Source organism: Equus asinus, chromosome 7, assembly GCF_041296235.1.
Source record: "Equus asinus isolate D_3611 breed Donkey chromosome 7, EquAss-T2T_v2, whole genome shotgun sequence".
NCBI classification, from domain to species: domain Eukaryota; kingdom Metazoa; phylum Chordata; class Mammalia; order Perissodactyla; family Equidae; genus Equus; species Equus asinus.
The window spans coordinates 36777381-36794900 of record NC_091796.1 but is presented as its reverse complement, the minus strand read 5'-3'; the positions used below and the strand labels follow the sequence as shown (position 1 = coordinate 36794900).

Sequence of the window (17520 nt, the reverse complement as noted above, 5' to 3'; positions counted from 1 at the left end):
ATCTCGTTCTTGCCCTGGGGAGTCCATCTCTGTAGGCTTCTTGGATTCTGATGTTCTACTGGTCTGATCATTTTCTATCTGGGTTGTGTGTGTTACAGGTATGAGACATCTCTGTTGGATTTGGTTCAATCTCTGAGCCCAAAGTCTGCTGCCAAACCTCAGCCCCATCCCTCCAGAGAAGCTGAGGCCTGGAATCACAGTACTCGCCGACTCAGTCCTCTAAAATCAACCTGGAACAAGATAGGGGCAGGCAGGACCCCTGAAGACCTGGAGGAAAAGCAAATTCTGGAAGATATCTTTTTCATTTGACACTGAAGCACATGCTACAAAATTACCATCAGAAATTTGTGGGTTTCTTTATATACTGATCTAGGATTTTAAATTATTTGATTGCAAAGTAATAGTGTCTCTCCTTTCACAGGGACCTATCTCACTAGCATCCTGTTATGTATTGAATATAGAAATCGTTCTAACAACCCAGGGTGTTTTTGATCAGACCAGTCAGTAGATAGTACATTAAGGGGGGTGGGGGTGGAAGGCAGTATCTTTTCTATGCCAAGCAGAGATTAGAAAATTAACATAGGACACTTGCTGCATGGCAGAGGCCACTGCATATTCAGCCTCATTTCAAGAGTGTTTCCTTTTCAATATTTTACTGGAAAAGGTTGGCTCTCTTTTGTATATAAGGAAAACCTTTCCTCTGAAAGACCCCTCTAATTTAAAAGTCACCCTTTGTAACATAAACAATTTCAAGAAGACAGGCCCTTTTACCTCTCCACCCTTTTCTCTCACCACCTACCTCCAAGTATAGTCATTTAATTCTGAAGTTGGAGTTGTTGCCCCTACCGTCACAAGCAACACTGAGGACCAATTACAAGTCAGTCTCAGAAGTCATCAGCCTGCCAGCTGCCCACCCCATAACCAAAAGGGCTCAATGGGCTAGAGAGAGGGACCCAACCAACCCTTGGAAACCAGCATTAAATCACACCACAGAGTGACTGCCCTAGGGAAATCCAGTGGAAGTGCACGCCTGAAACAATTTTCCTTCCATCCTCCCATTTCCCAGGATAAATAAGAGCAATCTCAGTGTTGTTTCTTGACCCAAGTATCTATTTTATTCACCCTTGAGGACTTCCCATGGCTGTGTCTGGGGAAGATGCCACTAGAAGGAGAGTAGCATCCAGCAACTGCAGGCTGATAGGCTTTCCATGGCCCCTCCTCTCACCCCATGAGGATCAAAGGCACTGGATTAACCAGACCATACACATGTCCCATGGCCCCAAAGAACTATCTCTACTTGCCAGATTATGTTCCACCACCCCAAGCAGAGTCTCCCCCAACCCTTTCCCACTGGGCTCACTCTGACCCAGGGAAAGCCTGTGGAAGAAGCGCACTTGAGGCCTCCTTCTCTCTCTGTTCTCCTACTTAGCAGAGCTCTTGAGATGGGTCCTTCAGCTTACAGTGGGCTCTAGTGGCCTCTCAAGCTGATGGGCAGTATGATGAGCCTAGTAGAGCTAGTGAGTTTAAAACTTTTCATTCATTGGAAGCAAGGGGATGTGTCCCCAGATGTGTATTGCTTGATGACTTTATCTGATCTGGAGAGTGTTGCTTTTTTTCTCTCTCCTTTTCACCAGCCCCTGGCTTGAACTGGGACCAAGACTCTTTGTCAGTCGGTATTGGCAGCCAGGGTCACTTAGTGAGCCTGCATGGCTTCCCTGAATTCTTTATCAAAAGTGGATTATTTCAGCCTACAAAAGCCTTATTGGGCAGCTTCCTTGTCTGGATAGATCTAAATCTTATTGTCTCCTCAGGCTGAGGCCCTGTTCCTTCCACCCAGACTTCCTTCACTTGGGTCTTTTTGTTCTTTAGAGGAGAGAAGAAAGGAGCCTGCCCGTACCATATTCTTAATCTGAGGTAAACATAAGGTCAGGACTAACTAGTTGTAGTCATGCTTTTGAAAAGTTGAAAAATCGTTGCAGATTACAATATCCTTTTAACGTTCACCTCTGTGAGAGTAACCGAATCAGTTTCATCCCATTTCAGAAAGCTTTGGGAAAATGGAGCTTTCTTTGGTGTGGCAAAAATGGGTAAAAGCAAACTGAGACCCTCGGCCATTTTCTCAAAGTTAGGTTTCCAGAACTATCTTTTCCTTCCTCCATGTGTCATGACCATGTCAAATAACCCAACTCCCTTGGATCAGCCATCATCACACTCACTCATTCTGGATGCCAGTGTCTTTACTGCTCTCCAGAGTAGGAGGATGCCAGAAGGACCAAGAAAAAGATTATGATTTCTTTAGAAGCTTCTTTGCCTTTAGAAGAATCATAAACAGGATCTAAATAAAGGCTTTTGGCGGGGGTCACATGCCACAGAATGGAGTTTAATTGCTTCTTTACTTCCCCCTGCATGATCAATTTGGACAGGTAAAGATGGATTTTCAGCAGAGCGTTGATTAACATATTTTTCATATGCCACGTTGCCCTACCAGTTGCCTTTCTCTGTCCTGTAGGCATTTCCTGAGTGTCAGGGCAATAGGATGTGAATCTGTGTCTAATCTAATGTCTTCATTATGAATTGAACAGTATATGTAAACATTTTAATCTGTGTCTTATTTTGAGAGAGAGATACATGAAAAGGTTGTCGTAGAGCCTCGAGGCTGTTGTAGAGCCTGAGGCTTAAGCTAATTGCAGACTAACCTCCCAAGAGAGGGGCTCTGGCACAAAGGATCTGCCTGTCCTCCCTGTGAAATGCTCCTGACAGTGACTGGTGGGGATTTGCTTGTCCAGCCTCCAGCCGCTTCCCCAAAGCAAGAGAGGACACGTAGTGGGGGTGCAGCAGATAGTGCTACCACATTGCCCACCCTGCTCCCTACCATTCTACCAGAGAAAAGCCAATCAGTGTTTGCAAAATGGAAAAGGATGAAGTGTCCATTGAAGCTCCTTAAGTAGGGTCCAAAGTGCTTGATTTACAAAACCAAGGCTAATCAAGGAAAAGCTTTTGCTGACAGTCACTCTTCCAGGAGGCACACTTGTGTTTATCCAAACCTGACTCCATGGTGGAGACTTGTCTAGGACACCCCTGGTGTCATGGGGATGGAGGGGCTCTCTCCTCCTTCAGAGCCATTCTTTTCTCTTGGCCCTGCTTCCAGCACCATGGTTCATATGAGAGATTTGCTGGCCAGAGACCCCAAGAAAGGACAGGCCTAAAGGAGCAGAGCCGGATGATGTCCGCAATCATTAGGGATGTGGGGGCTATGGAAGACTCCTCCCAGCTCACAGGTCATCCTCACCTCAGTGTGCGTTGGGTTTAATGTGGGCAAATGTTGATATACATATGAGACTTTAAGTTAATAAATTGTCTCTATGACTGTTTTCCCTCTGTGGTTTTGATACTGAATTGTTCCTTGAACATCCCTCATCAGATCAGTGTGGCATAGCTTAAAAGCAAGACCAGAGCCCCAGGTTATCAAAATGTGATTTTCCTCAGTACTTGTTAAAACAACAGCAGCTTGTGGTCTACTGAAAGAAAGGAAATGGTTTCCCACATCCTAGTAGCTTTTCCTGGCTGGCTGCAGCCCACTCTCATCACGTGGACACCAAGCCTCCTCTCAGTCGTGTGGTTACTGGAATGAGTTTCAACGTATGTGCACCTCTGAGTCCCTTCTCTGTGCCTGTCCCCAAACTTGCTCAGCAAGGGAGAAATATCACAGTGCTTTAAGACAGGAAAAATGGTCCTGTCTAGTTGGCTTTAGGTGCTGGGAGAAGGTAGGGGAGGGCTTGAGTGCATGAAATGCCCAGTTCTGAGATCACACCTGTGAATTCACCTAAGACAGCCAGAGACCGTCTCCCGCCCCCTGTTCCCCAAACCAGCCTGGCACCTCCACCTGGACAGAAGACTTTGCAGCCACCCCTCAGAGGCAGAGGTGCCAAGAACAGAAGAATCACTCGACCAGCTCCCAAGCCGAAAATGAAATAAGTAAAGTTTGCCACAGTTGTCATAAGGTTACCCTTGGGAACAAAGCTGGAGATGAGTGGGGTGAGGGTAAACCATAGTCCTCAGAGGAAGAATGACCTGGCAGCTAGAGAACCAGTTTCATGAATTAGTTACCGGTTACATGTTTCTCAGAGTTGCTGTTCAAGGTGGGTTGTTCCTAGACCCCCGGGGTTCCATTGCTCCATTCAGGAGTAGAACCTTATGACCTCTCAGCCTTCAGCTTCACAGTTATTTTCCCTCCCTGTTCACGTCCACTGCTCACACACTCAGGACTGAATAAGCGCCTAGAAAATGGTCGGAGCCTTTTCGACCTCCATTCCCCCTCCTGCCATCATCCCGCCACCTTCCAGAGTCTGCTAGGCAAGTGGTTAAAGCATGAGCTATGGAACCAAGTAGACCTTGGTACAAATCTCAGTTCACACTGCTTACTAGCTGAATAAACATAGGCAGTATATTAACCACACTGAACCCAAGTTTCTTAATTTGTAAAGTGAGGATGATAATGCATAGCTCATAGGATGGTTGTAAGGGAGAAGCTCAATGAGATAACGTATGTGAAGGGATAGTGTCTGACACAAGGTGCCCCGCTAATAGCTGTCATTATTATCATTTATTCCTCAGTGAACCTACAGATTCAATAGAAGACAAAGCTTCATACTTTAAAATCTTTAATAATAATAAAACAAGAGCCAGTACAGTAAATTTTCCACTGACTGGTAGGAGGCTATAAATGCTGTGGTTTCAGGACGGCAAATTGCTGGGCTGAGTTTACTTAGGTTTTATGGGAGGAAGAGCAGGAGGGGAAAACAGAGGAGGGATTTGACCTAGGCTTTGGAAGAATATCCAAGATAGATGGAAAGTGGGAAGGGACTTGGGGTGGGAAAGTGCAGAAGTGGAGTACTCATTGGCAGGAAAGCTCAAGATGTGTTTTGAAAGGATGGTGAGGAGTTCATGGCTAATAGGGGAGGTACTAGAAGAGAAGGCATAGAAATAAGCTGAAAGAAGTATGTTGGGCCCAAATTGTAAAAAGCGTTGAATGTCAGGCAAGGGAGTTCTATCCTTCAAGTAATGAAAGCCATAAACTACTTTAGAATTACTTGTTTAGAAATATCTACCTTGCAGTAGTATCAAGCTCTATCAGAGGGGATGGGATAAGGCAGGGAAAGAAACTAACATCTACTGAGTGCCCACTAAATGTTAAGCAAGGTCTGTAGATAAATTATTTCACTTAATCCACTCAGCAGCCCTAAAATCTAGGTGGCAGTATCCCCATGTTGTAGATATGGAACTGATCTGGGAGAGGGCAGGTGTTGTGCCTCAGCCACTAAGTTGGGGAGCTAGTAAGTGGACTAGGGGATGAGCTGTCTAATTCTACAGCCATGTCATTTCTGCTGTACTCATCTTCCTCATGTAGTGTAAGCAGGTGACATTTCAGGCAGAGACACCAATTGTTAGGAAGCTATTGTCACAGGTCAGATGAGATATTGGGAGTTTGTCACCCCCATCCTACCCCAGCAGTCACCCCTTAGTTTTATACTGAGAGGACTGGATAGAAGGGTGTAGATTTGATATGTTGCTACCGTCAGGCTTTCTAATACTTCCTCCCAAGCCTGGACCTTGTGATGACCCACCCACAGGAGAGTTAGGGACTGCAGATCACACACACCTAGAATCTACCTCACATGCCAGGGACTGAGTTGGAGAGAAAGACCTCAAATGCAGCATTTACATCAACCTTGCCCAACTGAGAATGTGCACCAAAAGAAGTCAGAGTTGCCACTGACTGAAAAGATAAATAACAAAGCATCAGGAATGGAGTGATGAGCAAGGGTTGGGGCAAGAAGTCAGAAATTGCTCCAGTGGAGCTCCCTTCATGGAAACACTAGTGGGGAGAGTTGATAAGGTGCTGAACCCCAGTGGTGGCAATGACAATAGCAAAGGGAGAATTTTAGAGCAAAATAAGTAGTGTCCATGAACCCTCATTCCCTGCTGGTGGGAGTGTAAAATGGTACAGCTGTTTTGGAAGACAGTCTGGCAGTTCCTCAAAAAGTTAAATATATGGGGCCAGCCCCATGGCATAGTGATTAAAGTTCAGCATGCTCCACTTCAGTGGCCTGGGTTTGTGGGTTCAGATTCCAGGTGCAGACCTACACCACTCATCACCCATGCTATGGTGGTGACGCACATACAAAATAGAGGAAGATTGGCACAGATGTTAGCTCAGGGCCAATCTTCCTCAGAGGGAAAAAATAAGTTAAATATAAAGTTACCATATGCCCAGCAGTTCTACTTCTAGGTATATACCCAAGAGAAATGAAAACATAGGTCCACACAAAAATTTTTGCATGGATGTTGGTAGCAGCATTATTCATAAGAACCAACAAGTAGAAACACCCTAAATATCTACCAGCTGACGAATGAATAAACACACAATGGAATATTATTTGGCAATAAAAAGGAATGAAGTACATCCTACAACATGGATGATCCTTGAAAACACGCTAAGTGAAAGAAGCTAGTCACAAAAGACCACATGTAGTATGATTTCATTTATATGAAATGTCCAGGTAGGCAAATCTATAGGGACAGAAAGTCGATTAGTGGTTGCCTAGGGCAGGAGGAAATAGGAGTAATGGAGGCTGATGGCGAAAGGGTGTGGGGTTTCTCTTTGGGGTGGTGAAAATGTTCTAAAATTGATTGTGGTGATGGTTGCATAACTGAATATACTAAAAATCACTGAACTGTACACCTTCAATTGGTACATTTTATGAGATGTGAGTTAGATCTCATGAAGCTATTACAAAAGAAGAAGAAAAAGTGTACAGGGCCTTGGTTGCTGGAAAGTCGGAAACAAAAACCAGATCGGTGTCTCTAGACTGGGCCTGGTTGAAAGCCAGTCGGTGAGGCGTTAGGGGAGAGTGAGTCCAACTATTCCTCTTAGAAATCTGGCTGTGAATGAAAGGAGGGACCAGAATGGTGGGTGGAAGAGAAAGTTCAGGCTAGCTACAGGGCATTTTGTCAAGCTAGAGGGGCCTCCACTTGATTCAAGTCCCCCGATTCCCAGCCTGGTCCCAAAAGGTGTTACTAGAAATCCATGAGCAATTTGCCTTATTTCAGAAAGACTAATGGAAACCTTGCACTCTTCTAGAGAAAAGCTGCGCAGGCCAACTGTAATATTACTTCTTTTCTTTGACCTGGGAATCACTATGTCAAGTTGTGATAACCTTGGTTATTGTGTGGGGTCATCTCTGACTTGTTGGCATATCTATATAGACAACATGTAAATCTGTGCTTCATTAATAAAAATGGGCAGATGAATCTACATATGCACTTCGGTAAACAAATTGTTTCTGAACATGATGTACTTGGGGATGTCACAAAGGAGCTCCTTGGAGGTGCAAAACTTGGGAACTACTGTTAACGAACAAATGAAAGAGAAAAGCCCTGGACAGGAAGAAATTGAGACGAGGGACAAAAATAATGTCATTGTAGGGTGATGACCTAGGAGTAACAGAGTTAGCCAGGAAGAAGGATGGAAAGCCAGGCCCTGTGCCAGGAAAGGAGGAGCATGTGGCGTGTAAGCCAGTGGGTGTCAGGAAAACACCAAAAACTCATAAAGCGTTTACTGTGCGTCAGACCCTAGTCCGGGCCCTATGTGCCGTCTTATTCAATCCTTATGAGATGGGGCCTCTTTTCATCCTTTTTAGAAATCATTTCATTATATGGCTTTTTCTTGTAAGCCACCTCAAATCCACTATGGAATGAGGCCTGGCATATATCTATGCACACCTAAAATTTGAGGGTGATATCTTTGACACCAATAATGAAAATGAGGCTTGGCAAGTCAACCAAGGTCATCAGCTAGAAAGTAGAATTCAAAGTCAGAAACTGGGGATGGGAGTGTCCTTATCAACTTCTTCCCCTCTCCTACTTCCAGTCGATCTCTGAGTAGTCTCAAGTCCTCCCTTCTCTCAGCCTGCCACTGCTCTCTGTCTCTGCTGATGCTTCTCTGGTACAACAGTCTCTTCATTGGTCTCCTGCCAGATGGCCTGGATTCATCATTGAACATGTGACATTACCTCTCTGCCTCACTCTAATCTTTAAATGGCTTGTAACAGAACCTACTTCCTGGGGTTATTGTGAAGGTTAATGAGCTAATGCGTGTAGAGTACTCAGCATGGAATAAATAAGCACTCGGTAAGGGTTACCTGTTACTATTGTTCTTCTCCATAAAGCTACCAGGTCATCTTATCATGTCACACCCTGGCTTAAAGTGCTAGATAGTTTCCTGATGCCCGTAAGAGAGAGTTTGGGCTTCTGAGCATAATGCACAAATCTCTTCCTGATTTGGCCTTCTGTGGTCTTCAACCTCCAGCCCCTTCTTTTCCTCTTTCTCTCTTTTTCTTTCTTTCTCTCTCTTGACTTCTGTGTTCCAACCACTGTGAACTTCCGTTAGTTCCTAAAGGCACTGTAATATCCTTTCCCTCACTTCTTGTGAGCTCTCTTAGCCCTTTATGCATCCTTTATCATAATACTTACTGTGCTAGAATTGCCTATTTGTCTGATTCCTCCTCAGCCTATGGGCCCCATGATGGCCAGTATAAGATGTCAGTCTTATTCATCACTAACTCCCCAGAACTTAGCATGGTTCCTGGCACGTTGTAAGCTCTCCATTATTATTTATCAGACAGATGGATAGGTAGGGGTATGGGAGGGACGGAGGGAGGGGGAGAGGGAGGGAAGGAAGAAATGAAACAGATCCGTGTCTCCAAAGTCCAGTACTCTTTTACTCCAGGCTGCTTGCAGCTCTTTCCTAAAGGAGGAAGGGCCATACCGATAGGATTGCGGGAGAGTGGGGCTTGGGGATGCTTCCATCACTCCCTCTCCAGTCCTGTCCTCACAATGACTAGCATTTTCTTTCCAGGACAAGTCTGAGATTTGTGATTTCCTGCTTAAAAATCCAAAGGATTCCACAATGCTTACAGAGCAAGGAGCACCCCTTCGAGTGACGTACCAGGATTCTCGGCATCTGAGCCCCACATGCCCTTGACACTGCATCTCCCTCCCTTCTCCACTCTGCTCCCTTGCAACTCACAACTATGGGCAGTCTCTGGAGACACACTGCTCTTTCCTGCCTGTGTTTCTTTTCTGGGTCCCTCTCTTTTGCGCGCATCTTTCCACATTCAGCTCAGTTGTCACTGCTTCCATGTTTCCTGATCTCCCCAGGCATTTTTCTCCTGGCTCCAACAATGCTTTATAGAGCCTTCTCTTAGAGCCCCCCTCAACTGTGCTGTACTGATTTGCATACTGTTTGTCTTCCCTATTAGAATGTTGTGTCCAAATATAACCTATACTGACATTGGAGTCAACCTGGACTTATCACTTAGGTGCTGTATACATTTATGCAAGTTACTTATACACTCTAAGCCTCAGATATAATAATTCATAAAATTATTTGTTAAAATGGAGGTCTCCCTTACAATAATCTCTCCCTTACAAGTTTGGTGCCTGGAACACTGTCCTAGCCTGGAAACTAGCCCAGTGGAAAGCCAGAATGACGAGCTCAAAGTGTCCGTGAAAGTAGGGCTAGTCATAGTGTGCAGTGGAGCCAGAGGAGGCTCTGAGAGGGGGCTCCTTGGAACGTGGAGCAACCAGAAGGCCCAGGAGTAAAGAGCACTGTTGGAGTTGGTGAGAAAGTAGAAGAGGTGGTTGGCTAGAAGAGCAGGCCCCATTTGCAATCTGGACAGGGCATCGGCACTCCCCCTGCCCCTCTCCTCTATAGTCCACAGCCAGGCGGCCTTGGCTGTCACCTCATTGGTAGTGCCACACAGACAATGGCCCATGGCCTGACCACTGCCAGGATGCCTGAGGCCTGCTGTCCTTCACCCGTTCTGCAGTCATGAGCTATGATTTCCCTCTTTGTCCTTCTCTTCCCCATGCATCAGCCCCTTTAAGTTCTGTGGGCCAGTCCGGAGCCGGGGTGAGGGAGCTGGAGGAAGGGAAGGCTGACTCTCCTGCCTCCTGTTGCTGCCAGTGGAGGGAGAATGAGCTCCCCAGCCCCAGTTTTCGGCATTCTCCTCCCAGCTGGAGGTGATTTAAGCTTGTTGGATTTATATAACATTGGGAAATGGTAAACTGTGTAAATTTGCTATGTTTTCCAGGGACAGTTATTTATGGAGGGGCATTTTTAACTCAAGTGCAGAAGTGTTAAATCATTATAATAAATTCATGCTATTCAGACTTTCTTACATTGTAATAAATTTTTTCTAAGCATGAATGAAGAGATCCATGATTCCTCTAATATACCATTATGTATTTCTTCTCAAAATGACACAGCTTACTATATCAACTTGGAGAATAATAGAAGGAGATTTACTGCATTGCAAAAAAAAAAAAAAGTTGAGTAGCAATGCCTCTGAGAAGGGACTTGGGAGCAGTGACCCCAAGCAGAGCTTCTCCCTGTCCCTGTGCTTGCTTCTTACCCCGTGGGAGGAGCAGCATGTGCAACCGCAGCGCAACAGGGGGCCCTGGCTAGGGGTGTGTCCCCAAAATCTCCCAGCTGAGCTTCAGAAGAGCCTTTGAGCAGAGAAATGGGGCCAGGGAGCCCAGTGGCCTCTGTCCTGTTTTGTCCAGGGGGAGGTGTTGGAGTGGGGCTCTATCAGAAATGAAAACTCTCCCCATGATGTGAAATCCCTTCCAAAAGCATCAGCCTGCATAGGGAGCTGGCCTGCATACAGCCATCTCTCATCATCTGTCTCTTGCCTCACTCCTCACCTGGACCAGAGAATGCATAGCTTTCATCAGATTCTCAAAGGAACCTGTAATCGAAAAATTAAGGGGCCTGCTCCGTGGCCAAGTGGTTAAGTTCGTGCTCCGCCGCGGCGGCCCAGGGTTCGGATCCTGGGCGCGGACATGGCACTGCTCGTCAGGCCACGTTGAGGCGGCGTCCCACATCCCACAACTAGAAGGACGTGCAACTAAGATATACCACTGTGTACAGGGGGGATTTGGATTCAGGAATCACCGGTCTTCAGTAAACTCAGAAGCATATTCCGACTGTCCACAAGGTACTAGGCAAAGTCCAACAGGACCCTTACTGCCCCTGGCAGCATACACAAACTATGTCGAGCTGCTGCTAGAGTGCCGCGAGGTTAGTGCAGTCACAGAGGCCTGAACAGCAGTCCCTGGGAGGGGGACTCAGTCAGAATTTTCCCAGAAGATGGGACACTTTTGCTGGGCAAAGGTAGGGAAGGAAGGGTGCTCTGGGCAGAGGAGCAACGTGTCAAAGGCGTGGACACAGAGGCCTCAAGATGAGTGAGCTTGTGGACGGCCTTGACTGCTAGGCCTGCTGTTTAAACCTGGAGGGGCAGCAGGGTCCAAGGGTAAGAGACCACATAGATTCCGTTACTCAGCCACAGTTTACAGTCTACCCAGAGGCTTAGGTTCAAGTCTTTGCTCTGCTGCCTTGGCCATGTGACATTGTGCGAGTCCCTTCACCAGGGCAAACGCAGTGCCTCTATCTGCCAAATGTAGACAGCACACACACGCACACCTACCTTGCCTGGCTCTCGGGCTCCGTGGGGATCCAATGAAAGGACGTTCTTGCACCTGCTGGGTAAACAACTACAAAGCACTGCATACGTATCAGGGGCTTTTATAATTTATCTGAAGGCTGGCAAAGGGCAGTGGGCCCCTCTGAAGCATGGAGAACTGGGGATTCCATGACAGCCAGGCAAAGCCAACCATTGCTGCTCACCTGCTATGTGTCACCACCTCAGGCAATGCCCCCAGCTCCCTCCTCAGCCTCCAGCACAGCACCCCACTGCCACACTCACCCCAGTTTCAGAACACATTTTACCTCTGTCTCTTCCCAGAGTTGGGACTGTATCAGAGCCATCACCTCACCCCCCGTGCAGGGTCCTGGCTTCTCAGGCCACCTCTGCCTCAGTGCCCTGACTCTCCAGACCCCAGCCTTGAGCAGAGAGCCAAGAGCTGTTCCGGGGTGGGCACTCCTGTGCTGTGGTCCACATGGCCACCTGCCTCCATAATGGATGCATGTGGGCTGCTCACCCGCTTCCTTCGCCCCGTCCCAGCCCCACTGTCTGGTCCCCACCTCTAGTATTTCCATATCTGTCCCTTCTCTCTACAGAACTAAAGGCAATATTGTTCCGTTTTGCTAGTCAGGCTGCTCTCGGGAGTGGGTATGGGAACAGGCACTTTTCACTGTTCTGGAGCCCGGGCTAGGCAGCATTTCCTTAGTGGGCTGCAGGCACAAACCACACTGCCCAGGACACTCACTTCTCATGTCCGATTGGAGGGTTTCTCCTTTCAGGTTCCCAGCACGTTTCCAGGGGCAGACTTGGGGGGGGAGGGGAGAACTGGTCCCCGCAGTGCCCGGTCCAAACGGCTGACAGCTCTCCCCAGGCTGACCCAGCTAATGTTCAAACCGGCCACATTTTTTTTTCAAACATTTTATTTTGAAGTCAGACTTACAGAAAAGTTTTGGAAATAATACAAAGAATTCCTGTATATCCTTCACTCATATTCCCCAAGTGTTAACATTTTAACTCATTTGCTTTATCATTCACTCTTTCTCACACATATATAAATACACATATTATTACTTTTTTTCTGGAATATTTGAGGGTAAGTTGCAGACATGATCCTTTACCCAAACAGTTCAGCATGTATTTCCTAAAAACAAGGACATTCCCTTACATAACCACGGTACAATGATCAAAATCAGGAAATTAATGTTAATACAGTGCCATGATCTAATCGACAGAACTTACTTAAATTTTGCCAAATTGCCTTTTTAACAAAAGAAAAATAATTCTGGCTCAGGATCCAATCCAGGATCACAGTTGCATTTAGTTGTCATATCTCCTTAGATGAGTACAAACCATTTATTTTGCAGAATATTTTGCAGACAATTTGGGTTTGTCTGATGTTTTCTTATAATTAAATTCAGGTTATACATTTTCAGCAAGAGTAAGTGATGCTGTGTCCTTCTCAGTACATGATACCAGGAGGCTCCTGATAGCTATCTCTTTGATTTTAGGTGATAGTAACTTTGCTTACTTGATTAAGGTGCCAGTTTCTCCATTGTAACAATTACTAACTTTCCTTGTGTCATTTGTAAGTATCTGGGGGGAGGTGTGGGAGGGAAACGCACAGACTATGTAAATGTCATTTCTCATCTACCTTTTTCACTCCCTAGTTTCAGCGTCCATTGATAATTTGGCACATTCCATTGAAATCCTTAGTCTTCTGCTGTGTTCCCACTACCCTCTTTGACCAGCCCAGTGCTAGGAGAGAGACTGAAAAAGGAGACAGTTCATTTCTTATCCTCAGGTCCTTCAACTGTGGAGGGAGCCACAAACAGAGCAACGCAGAACAGTGGGAACAAGGGCCCAATGAAGTGGTCCCCTCTCTGAGGGCATTAGGAGGTCAGAAAAGTGGTGCTCAGTTTGAGCTAGACTCCCTTCAAGCAGATGGACCCTGAACTAAGGGCAGGGAGAACATGAGTGGTCAGAAATCTGGAATGACATGAGAATCCATGGCCATAGGCCATCTTTGAGGGCCCCAAGGGGACCCTGTCTCAAATGCCTGGAGCTCTCAGGTTAGTGAGAAGACCAGAATGAGCAGGCTTTCTTCTGATCCCTGGTCAGAGCTGGGGCAAGGCGGGCAGAGGGGCCTTGCTGAGACTGACACTGAGACTGTGGCAGGCAGGTTGCTTCAGGAGGGGCCCGTGGGGGGCATGCCCCTACCCTGCACCCCTTCTTATTCCTTCAGCACCTACTATGTGCCCGGCACGGAGTTCAGTGCTGATGGCACAAAATGCTCTCCAGTCATTCACGATTAAAGGGGGTGCCTGGAGCCCAGCACAAGTACTTAGCACTAGGTCACCTAGCACTCAGGCAGGGCAAAGCAAGTGTCAGTGGTGAGTACAACGCTGCTGAGGTCTCTCACTCAGGCAACGCTCGTCTCAAGAGCTGGGCTGAGGGCATTCGTGGTGTCCCTCCTCTGCCTTCTCTCTTCCTCACCCCCCCTCCCCAGCACCTAGCAGAGAGCTGGGTGCAGTGGAGCCGAATCCTTGAGACCCAGCACACCTGCTCACTTTAGAGGAGGAAACAGAGGCAGAGAGGTCCGAGCCTTCCAGGGACAGCCCTGTCTCCGCTCTCCTGTCCTGTGGATAGGCTGCATGTTTGTTTCGGGCTTGGAAACACAGTCATTGAAGAAGCTTCGCTACATGTGTGCCTTGAAGGGGCAGCCTCTTCCAAAGTAATACAACGATTACAAGCATGGAATCTGCCACGGGGAGACCTGGGTGCAAGCCCCAGCTCTGCCACACCATGTGACTTTCAGCATACCCCTGAGCCCATCCATAAAACAGAGACCAGAGGTATTGAGAAGGTTGACTGGGATGGCATAGGTGAAGTGGCCAGGACAGTGTCTGGATGATCTGTAAGTGGATTGTTTTTAAACGAGGCCCTGTGTCTTCCCCAGCATACTGCCCGCCTACCTAAGACACCTTGCGGTTCTTCAGGTCTGTGGTCCTTTGTTCCTCCAGGCCCCCCCACCCCTGGGGTCTGTTTAACTCCTGCTCTCCCTCCAACAATCGGCCCAAGTGTCTCCCCCTCCCCAGTCTGGGCTACTTGCCTTCCCTCCTCAGGGCTACCCCAGACCCATGCACAGTCCACCACGCTGTCTTGCACTCATCTTTGGGTTCTCAGGGATCCTCATACGGGGGAAGGAGTGCGGCTGATTTGTAGTCTGGGCTCCATTACTTTCTTGCAGTGTGATTTGGGGCAAGTTACTTACCTTCGTCAAGCCTCTTATTGTTTATCTGGAAAGTAAGGTGATAGCACCTTGCAGAATTATTTGCAGGACTAGAAATAAAGCCTATAACACAGCTGCATTATGCCTGGAAGGTGGCTATGAGTGTGCTGTCCTCACCACTCCAGCCCTAATCCTTCGCACAGTGCTGGCATTTGGTATATGCACTATAAATATTAGTTGAGCAGGTCAGGGAACAAATATACTCCCCATCCCAAGGTAATTTTTATGCAGAACTAATTGAGGCCCAAGTCCAACCCAAAGAAATAGCCCTAATGATGGGATCCGAGGCCCTGATCGGGGCCTGTGGGGTGCTGTGTGGGGTCTGCCCAGCGGCCCTCATGTTAGTTCCCAGCGGCTGTCCATGGAGTCCACGCCCTGCCTGTGCCTTCAGTTGCCTTGCTTCTAAAGTCCCTCTTTGGACCCCAAGAAGACCTCAAGAAGAGAGTGGAAGGGAGACAAGGCTGGTAGCACCTGAGTCCACTGGATTTCCTGCCACCCCAATGCCCATGGCCCCTATGCTGGGTCCCAGGAGGAGGGAGGGAGAGAGGGGAAATGACAAAGATGATGCACGTGGAGATTCTGGGGACGAGAGGAATCTTCATACCTCAATAAGTGGAGTGCGAGGCCTTCAGACATGGTTAAAATTTTCCCTTTATTCTGAGTGATCGAGAACCAGTTGGCATGGATCTTAAAATTTTGCTTATAGTTTTCACTAGAGTTCAGCTTACTGGGGAAAATAGAGCTGACACAGCTCAAATGTTTTTTGAACTTCAGGTAGCTGCATAAAACGTTAATAAATATTACACTTATTTCTACTTAATTTCTTCTCCTCGTTAATAATAAAATTCACTGGGTCTTTGGTTTTTCTCTCTCTCTTTCCATGCTCTCCCTTTTGTCGCTACCACCAGCAAGTGCTACTAGGCAGGGAGAATTATAAACTCATTAGCAACATGTTTAGTAACTGGTCACTCACTCACCTTTAAGAATTCCAGTTCCAGGCCCAATAAGCCAGCAGAGGAGGGGAGGAAAGGGCTGGTACCTAAGTCAATATAGACAATGCCATTTCTTAAAGGTACAGTCGGAATTATTGAGAAAACACATGTGAGAAGAAGGAAGGAAGGAAGGGAGATGGGCAACATGAGAGAAGGGTTGGAAGGGAGCCACTGTGCAGACAATTTACAGCCGAGAGAGACAGGATGTAGAGACTAAGAGCACAGCTTTGCAGACAGACCTGGGCTTGACCCCTGACTCTGGGTCATCTAGGCAAGGGACTTAACATCTTTGAGCCTGTTTCTTTAGCTGTAAAATAGGGATAATAATACGTACATCAGAGAATTATTGTGAGAATCAGATGAGATAATAATTAAGCAGCTCTTAATACACTGTCTAGCACAGAGCAAGCACCCCATAAATGCTAGCTACACCCCTGCCTCCAAGAGAAGGGCCCAACTGATAAGTGTGATTGGAAAAACTGATTCCTCCACTCAGCCAGTGAGGTCCTGAGCATCCCCAGGCCTACGCTTGTCTCCTGGGAATCCCACAGGTCAGCTCCGGGAGCCTGGGCACATTGCTGCCTGGCTCTGGGTCTCCTCATTGACAATGAGGAAGATAGTGGGTTCCTCACACCAGTGTACCCCACGTCTACACACTGAAGACCAGGGTAACCAAGAACAACTGGTAACACTGGCTGCCTCTGCGGAGAAGAATGGGTGGCCGGCTTCAGGAGTAGGAAGAAGACTTTTCATTGTATGCTTTTTCATACTTTTAAAAACTTAAATATATAGATATGTTAGCTATTCAAAAAATAGATAATTTTTAAATGCAAAGACCAAATTCAATGCAGCCCGTGGCCATATGAACCAGGAGGAGCATGGCGGCAGACGACAGCAGCCACAGTGGTGTTGGGAATGCTCTTGGGGAAAAGAGAGGGCAAAGAGAAAGGAAGGGGCAGAGGAGTGTCGGCTCCCATAGCTGACCCGTGGGATTCCCAGGAGATGAGTGCAGGCCTGGGGATGCCCCGGAAAAGAGCGTCAGCAACTAGAGACAGAGGTGTGCGTACCTCAACACGACAGGACATCCCTGGGAGTGTCACAGGCTGACTGAACCTAAAAGAAAATGACTTAAAGGGGTCAGGTGTCAAGTTCAAGTTTGCTTCACTTGGGACATGAATTGTCAATGGAATGGAACTAAGGAAAGGAAGGAGGAGGGGATCAGAGCCTGAACCACTCATTCTATCTGTAGCATAAAGTCACAACTCCCAGAACCCTTGGGGTGGGATGGAGCTGCGTATGGCTGTCTCACTTACTCCTCACTACTCTTGGAGGAAAGAGGAGCGAGGGGGGATTATCATCCTCATTTTAGAGATAAGGAAATTGAGGCTCAGAGAGGTTAAGTAACTTTTCCAAAGTGAGCCAGAAGGTACATGAGAGAACTGGGGTTTGCATCCCAGTCAGACGTCAAAGCCCACACCTTTTTCGCTCTGTTGCACTAGTCTCCACCTTCCTCCTGGTCTGGACAAATCCTGGTTAGATCTCCACCAAGGGCACAAGCACAGAGGGAGATGCTCAGAGTCCCCTGAAGAGATGAGCAGTTAGGTTCACATGAGGGAAGAGAAGTTGAGGTGAGACTGGGGTGCTGGTGCTGCCTGTCCAGCCTTCCACCCCCCTCACTAGCCAGGCCTCAGGG

The 17520-nt window shown here is 47.3% G+C and overlaps 1 protein-coding gene across 11 annotated transcripts in view; it reads left to right on the top strand.

Moving 5' to 3' along the window:
* Positions 1 to 3374, top strand: part of KIAA1328 (KIAA1328 ortholog) — a 337652-nt gene extending 334278 nt beyond the window's left edge. For 10 of the 11 annotated variants that reach the window (XM_044774592.2, XM_044774590.2, XM_070513173.1 and 7 more), the window contains one exon: positions 99 to 3374. In XM_044774592.2, coding sequence (XP_044630527.1) covers positions 99 to 309 — 211 coding nt within the window. In that variant the 3' untranslated portion in view covers positions 310 to 3374. The remainder of the gene's footprint in view (positions 1 to 98) is intronic. The other variant, XR_011504452.1, reaches the window with a different exon arrangement.
* Positions 3375 to 17520: the final 14146 nt, after the last annotated feature.